The sequence below is a fragment of the Miscanthus floridulus genome, chromosome 2, assembly GCF_019320115.1.
Source record: "Miscanthus floridulus cultivar M001 chromosome 2, ASM1932011v1, whole genome shotgun sequence".
NCBI lineage: Eukaryota > Viridiplantae > Streptophyta > Magnoliopsida > Poales > Poaceae > Miscanthus > Miscanthus floridulus.
The window spans coordinates 102,363,388-102,374,660 of NC_089581.1; the positions used below are offsets into that span (position 1 = coordinate 102,363,388).

The 11,273-nt window shown below is 50.4% G+C and overlaps 1 protein-coding gene across 1 annotated transcript; it reads right to left on the bottom strand.

Moving 5' to 3' along the window:
• Positions 1 to 3,010: 3,010 nt before the first annotated feature.
• Positions 3,011 to 6,959, bottom strand: LOC136527369 (WEB family protein At3g02930, chloroplastic-like). Its single transcript, XM_066520079.1, has 2 exons — positions 6,663 to 6,959; positions 3,011 to 6,545 (listed from the first exon to the last, which is right to left on the bottom strand). The coding sequence occupies exons 1-2, from the start codon at positions 6,957 to 6,959 to the stop codon at positions 4,002 to 4,004; spliced, it is 2,841 nt and encodes a 946-aa protein (XP_066376176.1). The 3' UTR covers positions 3,011 to 4,001.
• Positions 6,960 to 11,273: the final 4,314 nt, after the last annotated feature.

The window sequence follows — 11,273 nt, forward strand, 5'->3', positions numbered from 1 at the left end:
TTCTTTTCTTTTCCTTATTACTTATTGGTTGAGAAGATTAATTTCATGGACATAATCTTGGTCAGAAAATCACCATCAAACAAATGTTATTAGTTATCGCTATCATGAACTACTGAAGGGCTTAGTCTTCTTTAAGATTGACACACTGTTGCTATGATTATAAGTTACTACTCACAGGATCATGCTATCCTGTGCTAATTGTGCCCATATATGATACAAAGGTTGCTCTTTTGCTCATTTTGGCAGTTTAGAAGTAGCATTTTATGATTTCTGAATTGGGTCATATGCAGTTCAACATGGCAATCCACATAAGCAGCACTTCTCGGCAGGGACCACATTGTATACCTTTGGCATTTGGATTTCAGATAGAAAATATTGGCTCCTAGTTACTGCCTGGGCTAGCATAGGATAAGATAATATTGTCTTATGCCTATGTCAGGATATTAAAGGAAATCTATTCACATTGTTACAGTTGTACAGACTTTGTATGCGTTACTAGCTTATTTTCTTTCTTACCTACAATAGTTGAAGTACCCATAAGGTTATGCAACACCATAATTGGGCACACACTCCTTTTGTAGCATATCTTTGAAAATTTTCAATGCCCTATAACTGTCTTGATTGATTTTTCTTCAAGTGGTGTCCTTGATGCACACTATGCTTGCTTGGAGTCCCCAAAGTTCAAGTCCTTTTCCTAGTGGGAACTCTCAGGCTATCTGAATGGTCTTCTGGGTTATGATGAACACTATGCCATGAGTTCCAGAAAACAAATGTCTTTCCAGGTGGGAGTTCTCATGCCATGTATATCATTTTGTAGTTATATGCTGTGTGGCATATTATAGTTTTTTTGTGTCCTCTGTTTAGAATTAATATACGAAATATTCTACTGGACCCCCTTGGTATCCAGTGCTAAAGAGGGAATAATTAAAGGGTGGTCCTTGTTGTTCCAACTAATATTATTTGTGCGCAGCATCTTCTAATTAGATATTGTTTTTGTACAGATGTTCTATAAATTACTACTCTATAGAAACCATTGCATAAGTTATTTGTGCACTGTTTTGTTATGTAAGTTGTCCGTGTGTGAAAATATATGCAATGATTCTATGTAGCAAGTCGATCCTTTAAATCGTACCAAAATGTTTGATGTATTCCCTCTGCATCTTTAGAGGTTCCACTGGACTGGACACTATGGTTTGCATGTTGCCGATGAACCTAGAGCAGCTACCGAGCAGCTACCAATTTCAAATCCTTGCACAATTGTGATACTTAAATGACTACTTATAACAACATTCAAGATGGTTTATGTGCAAGTTGTCTGTTATTTTCTTGCATTATACCCCTTTCCACGATATTGGTACTCATGATATTGGTGAATCATTCTGTTGATGGATACGTGCTCTGTAATGTGGTAATGTGCCCGTGGATTTGAGTCGTGAGATCTAATATTTGGTGTTACGCCACCTCACCATTCTGCCCACCGGAATGGAAAGGTGTACTGATCATGTTGGTTTAGCTAGACCCAGAAAGAAATACTTGCTATAGATTCATAAACATTGTGCACTTTGGTGCTGCTGTGCCTGGTTTGGTTCTAGTGAAGCTTGTGCTCACGTCCAGTTGGTGCTAACGGATCGAGAGACTAGTTCTGGATAATTTTCTGAAGTGTTTTTTTTATTGTGTTGACATTTGTTAATTTGATCTGTATGAAGTCCGAACTTTCATGGGATTTTGTGGTTGGCAAGCATGTGTCCCATGTCTGTTATGTTTGGTTGACTTAGAAGCATTGAGAATGGTATGGATATGTCTGGTATGTGACCCATGTCTCACACCCTTCATCATTTCCTTTGTTTTATTTGCCTCGCAATGCAAGCTGTACCCTCAGAAAAGGGGGAAAAAAAGAGTGTGACAAAGGTAGTTTGATTGAGTTACTTGTATATGTAGTGGATTATTTCAATGGACATCCTTTTGATTAAATTGCTTGTGTGTGGCATGCAAGCGTGTAGAGCAAGCAACTCAGCCGAAAACTTGGGAAATTAGGTACAAATTTCTGCAGCCAAGCAAGGAACTCGAGTGATGTGGCATCATATTCCATGTAAATGCAATGCAGCCTGTTCGCTGGGTCGTAAACGATCGTAAATTTCCAGCCAGAACAGTGTTTTTCTCTTATACCAAACCAGTCAGCAATAATAATTATGATCGTTTCAGTCCTAGCCGAACAGGCTGATAGAATTTTCTTTGTTTTTTCTTTTCTCCTGTCGGCCCCACAGACCGATGACTTGAATGGAGCTGGAGCCTGGAGAGGAGCCATGCTCTGGCTCCTTGTGTCATTCTGCGTGACTGGATCTGGTCATTGGTCAACAAAATCTGAAACCATCGACATCTGGTTTCTGACAGAGGCCGGCTCTCTTGCAGATCTGTCTGTTGATCTGGCACTAATCCGAGTAAATATCCGAGTAAAGGAACTTGAGTGGCTGTCATGGTCTCATCATCACTTGTTTACTGTACTACCACTTGTTTACCAGAGTATACCTCGTCGCCTTTTCCTTTGTTCTCCGGTAGAAATCGGAGGGCATTTCCAAAAGAGACCGGAGAATATTATGCAGCAGCCGATTAGAGTGTGACGACAGCGACGCGCTTTGGTCCACACACCTATCCGTTCGCCATCTGCTTTTGTTTGGCCGAACCTGCAAGACAAGAATTTCAGCACTGGATGCGTAAAATCAGTCCTAATCTGTGTAATCTTTACTGATGATGATACTTTAATCTGGATTCGATTATAGGAACTAGTCAGCCTGTTCGTTTGTTGGTTTCAGCCAGTTCAAACCAGCCAGCCAACAGTGTTTTTCTCTCATAATAAACCAGCACCGGCCAGCTCAAACCAACCCAGACGAACAGGCTGAGTAAAGCACAGCACTATGAAAAAAGGGTGCCACAGGATATTTCTCTCCGCCCCCCCCCCCCCCCCCCCCCCGCTACTGCACATGCTTATTTAACTTATTTCAGCGAAATAACGGTGTTTTTCTCTCGTAACAAATCAGCGTCAGCCGCTCTTTAGTCCAGCCGCTGTTTTTGCAGGAGACAAAGGACGGGGACGTGCCAGCCATCTGAGTGGGTGCCGGAATGATGAGAGCGATGGCTTCTTGTCATCTCAAACTCCTCAAGCTAAGGGCCGCCGCCTGAAATATTTGGCCTGGAACTGGTCGCTGGAGCAAGCCGCCGGCCGGCTGGCAGGTTGCCCGTGACACCAGGCGCCAGACGGGCCGGAACAACAGCGACAGGACGCATATGATCTCGTCTGTGTGCCATGCATGGTAACCCGTCACCTCAAGCTCTACCTTCCTCCACCCCTTTGCTGCACTTGCACTTTACTTTTCTCTGCTCTCCTTCTCTCTGTGTTGCCTCGGTCACAGACGGGAGGAATTCGATCGTTTTAGGTTTTGGCTGTTGAGTTTTTATACTTTTTCATACGGAGTAGTTCTGAAATGTTTAGGCTAATGCAGATGGCAACAGCTCTCTATGAAAAGATAGTAATATGATAGACTTTGTACTGTTTCTTTAGAGATTCAGCAATAGGCACCATGATTCAGCAACATTAAATAGTGTGAATATGTAGTATCTTAGCTTTAGTATAGATAGTTGTCATAGCAATCCAGAGCACCATTCAGCCACGGTACAGACTCTGATAATAATTGAGTTGACATTTTAACGACCAAAGAATAATTGCTGAAGGATGTGCAACATCAGTACAGAAGAAACTAATTGGAAGGAATGGAATGGAAGTCGCTCTCTTGAATCTCCGGCCACTACAGATCAGATGCCTTCTCCTTTAGGCTCGAAGCTGCAAAAATTGTTCATAAACAAACAAACAAACCATAATCACATACTCATCATTGTATAAAAGAAAGGCCTTTGCTCAGGTACCCCCGTTCAGTGTTTTTTTTTGCCATTAAATTGGAGGTGCAATTACCCAGTGTCACTGACACGTGGGTCTGGACCGCCGGTAGCTAGGAGTGAGAGTGACTGCTCAGCTTAGTGAAGTGAGCTTTCTTCTTCAGTAGGCTCCCGAATTTCTTGAGCAGAGCCCTCTTCTTCTTCTGGACGATGCGCTGATCCTGGTTGAACGACGATGTCGGGCCATGGATCAGCAGTCCGTTCATCTGATCCACGAGTGCATCGTCCCCCGGTGACTCAACGTCGTCATCGTCACTCGACTCGGAATCTTCGTCCCTCTCTTTGGACAGGTCGTCCTCTATGATCTTGCAGTTCTCCAAAGAGTTGGCGTCCACTGCTGATACACTGATTTTCTGCTCATCCTTCACCTGCCTGACCGTCTCCACTTCAACGTGCTTGATATCCTCCTTTGGGTTTTGGATGATCTCGCCATTGTTCTCGTCGTCTCGGACGTTATGATGCATGGGCGAGCAGATCAGCTTCAGGAGCACGCTCGGCTGCTTCTCTGGGCTCCTGGTGACCGCCGCCGCCCCATTCGATGACTCTCCTCCTTTCCTGGCCGTGGCTTCTGCTAGCAGCACGGCGAGCTCGTCGATCTTCACGTGAGCAGCCGCTTCTCTCGCCCGCATCTCTCTGTTCTCCTGTACAATGCCCGCCAGCTGGTGCTCCTTGTCTTCTAGCGCCTCCTCCAACCTCAGGCTGCTGATCTTTGCCTCCTCCGAGGTCAGGTTGGCCTCGGTGATCTTGGACTCGAGCAGTCTCAGCTTGCTCTGCAGCTGCACCTTCTCCTCTTTGGCAGCCTTCGCTTCGCCCTCAGCGTCTTTCAGTGATTCCAGCACTTCGTCCATTTCCAGCTTGGCTTGCAGGGCCTTGGACTTGTCGGTGCTTTCTTCCTCGTTTTTTCTCGCTGTCATCTCTCCGAGCAACTTGGAGACCTCGCTAGCTTTCTCCAGTGCGGCGCTCTTTCTTAGTCGCAGCTCGGTGAGTTCATGATTCAGAGCAAGCAGCTCCTTGTCCTTGGAGGACAGCAGGTCTTTGAGGTGCGAGCTCTCTGCCCTCGCTTGTTCTTCAGTATTCGTTGCCTGGACTTCAAATTCTTGCAGCTTACTGAGCAGCTCGGTCTTGTCTGCCCTGAGCTCCTGCACTTCGTTCTCTGCAGCTCTCAGTGACTCCGTCAGCCTGTTCATTTCCAGCTGGATAGAGCTGATTCCATCATCAGATCTCTTGAGCATATCAACAAACCCAGATACCCAATCATCCTTCGAAATCTTGGCCTCTGAACCCAGCCTCAACTGGTATCTTTCCTCTGCATTCTTCATCGCCGCCTTCAGTTCTGACATCTGAGGCCGGGCATCGTCTAGCTCTGCTTGTTTCGCGAGGACCCTATCCTTGGCCTCTCTTGCCTCCGACGACACTTCACGCAGCGCCGCCGCTAAATCCTCAACAGCCTTCTTCATCTTGTCCCTCTCTTCTCTGGTGTCGGCAAGCTCCTTGAGCAGCCTGTTCTTGTCTTCGGTGAGGTGGCCGACCTGCGCGCTGGCTGTCTTCTCGGCGCTGACGGCTTGCTGATGCGCCTCGTGCAGCAGCTGGTGTTCGGACCTCAATCCATCAATGGCCGCATGTAGCTCACACGCCTCCTCTGTTGCAACGTCGAGGCGCCTGCTGGTCTCGAGGAACCGTTCCTTGTACTCGCTTGCTTCCTTCTCCAAGGCTACCACCTTGTCTTCGAGCTGGAGGAGCTGTGACTGCTTGTCCTGGAGCATGGACGTGCAGTCCTCAAAGCTGTTGGTCAGTGACGCGAGCGACTCCTCGTTGCGTTTGCTCAGCTGCGAGGCGGCTTCGATGCGAGTCTCCAACGACTCCGCCTTGCTCCTCCATTCCTGCGCCGACCGGCTGGCGTCCTCTTCCGACCGGCTGGCGTACGCGACGTCGACCCTGAGCCCCTCCACCGCCTGTTCTGCTTTGGCGAGCTTCTCCTCGAACTCCTTGGCCTTCCGGAGCTCCGCCCTCAGCGCGGAAGCTTCAGACTCCAGCCTCTCCATGGTTTCCGCAGCTTCTTTGGCTTTGTTCTCCAGCTCGGTGTCAAGGCGGGACTTGAGCCGGGCCACTTCGGCCGTCAGGACCTCCGCCTTCTTCGCGCTGCGGTTGGCAATCCCATGCAGCTCGTCCGCCTGGTTCAGAGCCGAGTCCTTGGCCTGCGCGGTGGCCGCCAGCTCGTCCCTGACGGCCTCGAGCTCCCTGGCCGTGGCGATGAGCGACGCGACGTCCTCGGCGTGGCGCCTCCTGACGCTGTCGTACTTCCTCCGCCACTCGTCCTCCGTCCTCTGCGCCAGGTCGATGGCGGACTGCTCGCGCTCCGTGGACTTGAACCTCTCCAGCTCCAGCGCCTCCTCGGCCCGCCGCTGCGCGAGCAGCGAGTCCTCCAGCTTCCCGTGGGCGTCGGCGGCGAGGCGCTTGGCGACGGCCAGGTCCTCGAGGATCTGAGCCCGGTCATTCTCGATGGAGGCCAGGTGTTCCCTCGCGTTCCTGAGATCCTCCTGCACGAGCGTCAGCTGCGCCTGCAGCTCTGACGTCCTCGCAGCCCTCGGCTGTTGTTTCTGAAACCGAGACCGAGACGTGCATACGACATGAATGAATGAGACGAATTAGCTACTAGCTAGCACGAGACATTATTGCAGATGATGGATGTATTCGCGTGCGTCGCCTTGTCTTACATCGGTAGTGCTCCCGCGGGACGCCGGCGACGCCTTGAAGGATCGGCGTTCTGCCGCTCCTCCCGGTGATGGCTTCGTCGTCGGCGTCTGCAGGTCGATGGACGCCGAGGACCTGTCGAGCGGGGTGCCGGCAGCATGGTGCAGTGGGGAAGGCGCGCGATCCGCTGGCTTGCTTGCAGGTTTTGCGAGCCTGCCGACTCGAGGTACCGACGTAGCCCTGCTGTTGGACGGTTGTTTGTGGTTCGAACCTTCAGAGAGACCGCTTGGACTGCATTCAGTAACACGCGTACCCTCCATTAGACCATTACTCTCATGCTTACAAATCAAGCAGTTGACGTCGCCCTTCCAGAATATTTCATTCTAGGCATGTGCAAGTTCAGAGCTGCATAAACGTCTGCTCAGCTAGCTATCTAGTAGAGGAGCTCCAAAAACAGCATTTGTGTATGTATCAACATCATCGCGTACGATGATTGAATTTCAAGGGCTAAAGTTTGTGATTAGCAAGACAAGTTGGCTTATGAGCGCAAAATAAACGGTAGGTAACGCATAGAGAGATTCAGCATTTGTAAGAGCAGGACTGTCTGAGAAATTAAGATATAAGCAGTAATTACTGGTAGGAAAGAAAGATGCAGGGGATGATTCTTGCTTACATGGGTTTGGAGGCCAGCATTGTAAGATGCCAAGTGCACCTGGGAGCAGCAGTAGTTTCTTAATGAACTACTTTCAGGTTCAGGCTCTCCAGGACTAGGAGAGAAGAGGGATGATAAGGAGAAGCCGGAGGAAGAAGAAACCGTGGGGATGACCATCCATGATGGTGGCGGAGCAGATGGGGATGATCGTGCAGCTCATGCATGCTCAAACCACACTAAAAAAATCTGTGTGGCAGGGCGACGTGCAGGGCAGTTCTTGTGAGCATGAGCATGGGCACTGGATTAATGGCAGCCCACTACTGTACAATACAAGTTCTTGTTTTTTGAGCACGACTGCCATGAGCTTTCAGGGCCTCAAAGGGCTAGAGAGGTTATTGCCGTGGACGCTGACCCTTTCTTATACTCCCTCCCTCGTAAAAAAAATACAATTCTCACTTTCCAAGTAGTCAAATAAGTTTAAGTTCAATCGAATCTATATTAAAAGTTACAAACATTTATGATACCGAATAAATACCATTAGATTAGTTATATGATATATTTTTATAGTAAATTTAATTGAAGACATAAATGTTGATATTTTTCCTATGAACTTAATCAAATTTAGAAAAGTTTGACTTGTCTGAAACCTAGAATTGTACTCTTTTGGGACAGAGGAGTAGTGTCGGGTTCATAAACCCGGGGTGCCTCATGGACCGGCTTCCCAACAAAGGCTCGGCACAGCAGACAACGTTGCGAACAATGCGCAGCTCATGGGCCGGCCAGAAGGACAATCCAATCTCCGACCGGAAGGCCTAGCCGAGGAGGAACGACATCCGCTTCCGACTTCGGCCCGTCTCTCCGATCGGAAGGCCTCGCAAAGGAGGAACAACGCTCGCTTCTGACATCGGCCCACCTCCGGACGGCCTCTCCGACCGGAGGGATTGGCCAAACACCACTTTCCAACTCCAACCCGCGTCTCCATCCAGGGATGCGCCGAACCCCTGCTTACAGCTCTTCTTCGATTGGCGCAATCAAGAGCCGACTGGGACCAATCGACCGGGGACGCCCGCTCGGTAAGGACCAGGGAATGGACGGAAAAAGTAAAGCAGGGCACCCAAGTTAACCGCAATACCGAGGAACGTACCTTGTACACCTGCAGGACAGTACCCTGCGACCTCCCTGGCATGACAGAACCCAAGCAGTGTTGTAGGCGCCGACATTTTCCCTATAGTTTTGTGGGCGCCATCAACTCCCATACCAGACATGCCAGGCATACCGCGGGACGTCGCCGAGCACGCACTGCGCCTCATCCTGGGCTCGAAGCCCGCTAAGCAACGCCTGCGTCGCTTCGACGATGAGAGGCGCGGGGCCATAGGCAAAGAGATCGCCAAACTCCTGCCAGTCGGATTCATCAGAGAGGTATTCCACTTCGACTGGCTTGCCAATCCCGTTCTCGTTAAAAAGAAGACCAGGAAATGGAGAATGTGCGTTGATTATACTGGCCTCAACAAAGCGTGTCCAAAGGATCACTTTCCTTTGCCGCGCATAGACCAGATAGTCGACTCCACCTCGGGTTGCGAGATTCTCCCCTTTTTGGATGCCTACTCGGGCTATCACCAGATCATGATGAAAGAGTCCGATCAGTTCGCAACCTCGTTCATCACCCTGTATGGTTCGTAGTGCTACGTAACCATGCCTTTCGTCCCGAAGAACGCTGGCGCCACCTACCAAAGGTGCATGCAGCAATGCTTCACCGACCAAATCGACCCGCTCGATCAGCCTGATCAAGCCGAGCGGTTGAAACCAACAATCACCGTCTATGTTGATGATATAGTGGTCAAAACAGCTCAAGCTTGCGACCTGATCGCAAACTTGGCCGCAATGTTCGCGAACCTCCAAAGGTTCAACGTCAGATTGAATCCTGAGAAATGTGTTTTCAGAGTTCCAAAGGGGAAGCTGCTAGGATACATCGTGTCCGAGCGCGGCATCGAGGCCAACCCCAAAAAGATCACGGCCATCTCCAACATGGGCCCTATACGTAACGTCAAGGGCGTGCAAAGGCTCACCGGCTGTCTGGCTGCCCTGAGCCGATTCATCTCCCGACTCAGTGAATGGGGGATGCCACTCTACAAGCTCCTCAAAAAGACGGATGGCTTCATCTAGACTGAGGAAGCTCAGTAGGCTCTAGAGAGCCTCAAAGCGTCCCTGATGTTGGCCCCAATCCTTGTCGCTCCCGAACGGGGAGAACCCCTCCTCCTCTACGTCACGGCCAGCAACCATGTGGTAAGCGCCGCCCTGGTCATCGAAAGGGAGGAGCCAGGACACCACCTTAAGGTCTAGCGGCCAGTATACTTCGTCGGGGAGGTACTCACCGATCCCAAGGTCTGGTACCCCCAGGTGCAGAAACTCCTATAGGCCGTGTTGATGGCGACATGGAAGCTCCTGCACTACTTCACCGACCACGAAGTCACGGTCGTCACTTCATACCCGCTTGGGGACATCATCCGCAACCGCGATGCCACGGGATGGATCTCCAAATGGGCACTCGAACTCATGGGCCACTACATCAGGTATATCCCCCATATCGCTATTAAATCTTGGGCTCTCACGGATTTTGTCGCCGAATGGACGGAGGTGCAGCTACCGACCCCGGACGTCACCCACGAGTACTAGACAATGTACTTCGACGAGTCTGTAATGGCGCCTGGATCGAGGGCTAGAGTGGTTTTGATCTCCCTGGACAAGAGTAGGCTCCGCTACGCCAACTGCCTCCATTTCTCAGCCTCAAACAACGCCACGGAATATGAGGCCCTCATCAACGGGCTGCGCATCGCCATCGAGCTCAGCGCTACGTGACTCTACGTCCGCGGCGACTCGGAGTTGGTCGTTGACCAAGTCATGAGAATCCTCCTACAAAAGCCCCCTCATGGTAGCATACTGCCAGGAGGTGCGCAAGCTTGAGGACAAATTCTAGGAGATCGAGCTACATCACGTCCCCCGAAAGGACAACATGCCACCGATTTTCTCACAAAATTGGCCGCCAGGTGGGATCCGTCTCCGAGCGGGATCTTCATCAACGATCTCCACAAGCCGTTCGCCCGTGTCCTAGAAGGTCTGATCCAGGCACACCCCGACGCCAAGCAAGCACCTGAGGGCTCTGACCCCGATGCCAAGCCGGTGCTCGAGGGCTCTGACCCCAGTGCCTCTATGATGACATCACCCGCTGACATCACCGTATTGACACTCGATCAAACCGACTGGCAAGCGCCACTACTCGCCTACCTCCTCGAGGAGCTTCTCCCACCCGAAAGGACTGAAGCCCGATGGATCGTTCAACACACCAAGACCTTTATTGTGCTCGGTGACGAACTCTACAAACAGAGTCCATCGGGGGTCTCATGAAGTGCATCCCTACCAACTAGGGGAAGCAGCTCCTCCTTGAGGTCCATGCAGGGATCTACGAACATCAAGCGGACCCAAGGTCGCTGGTCGTAAAAGCCTTTTGCTAAGGTTTTTACTGGCCCACCGCACTATGAGATGCAGAGGAGGTCATCCGCAGGTGTGAGGGGTGCCAATTCTACGCTCAGCAAACTCATTTGCTAGCACAGGAGCTTCAAACCATCCCCATCACCTGACCATTCACGGTCTGGGGCCTCGACATGGTAGGACCCCTCAAAAGGGCTCGGGCGGCTTCACTCACCTACTCGTAGTGGTCAACAAGTTCACCAAGTGGATAGAGGCCAAGCCTGTCACCAACATCCGCTCGGAAGAGGTGGTCAAATTCTTCCTCGACATCATCTACTGATTCGGTGTTCCTAACTGCATCATCACTGACCACGGGACTAACTTCACCAGGAAGAAGTTCCTAGACTTCAGTAATGGATACATCATTAGTATCGACTAGGCCTCGGTCGGACACCCACGTACTAACGGTCAGGTCGAGCGTGCCAATGGCATGGTACTCCAAGGACTTAAGCCACAC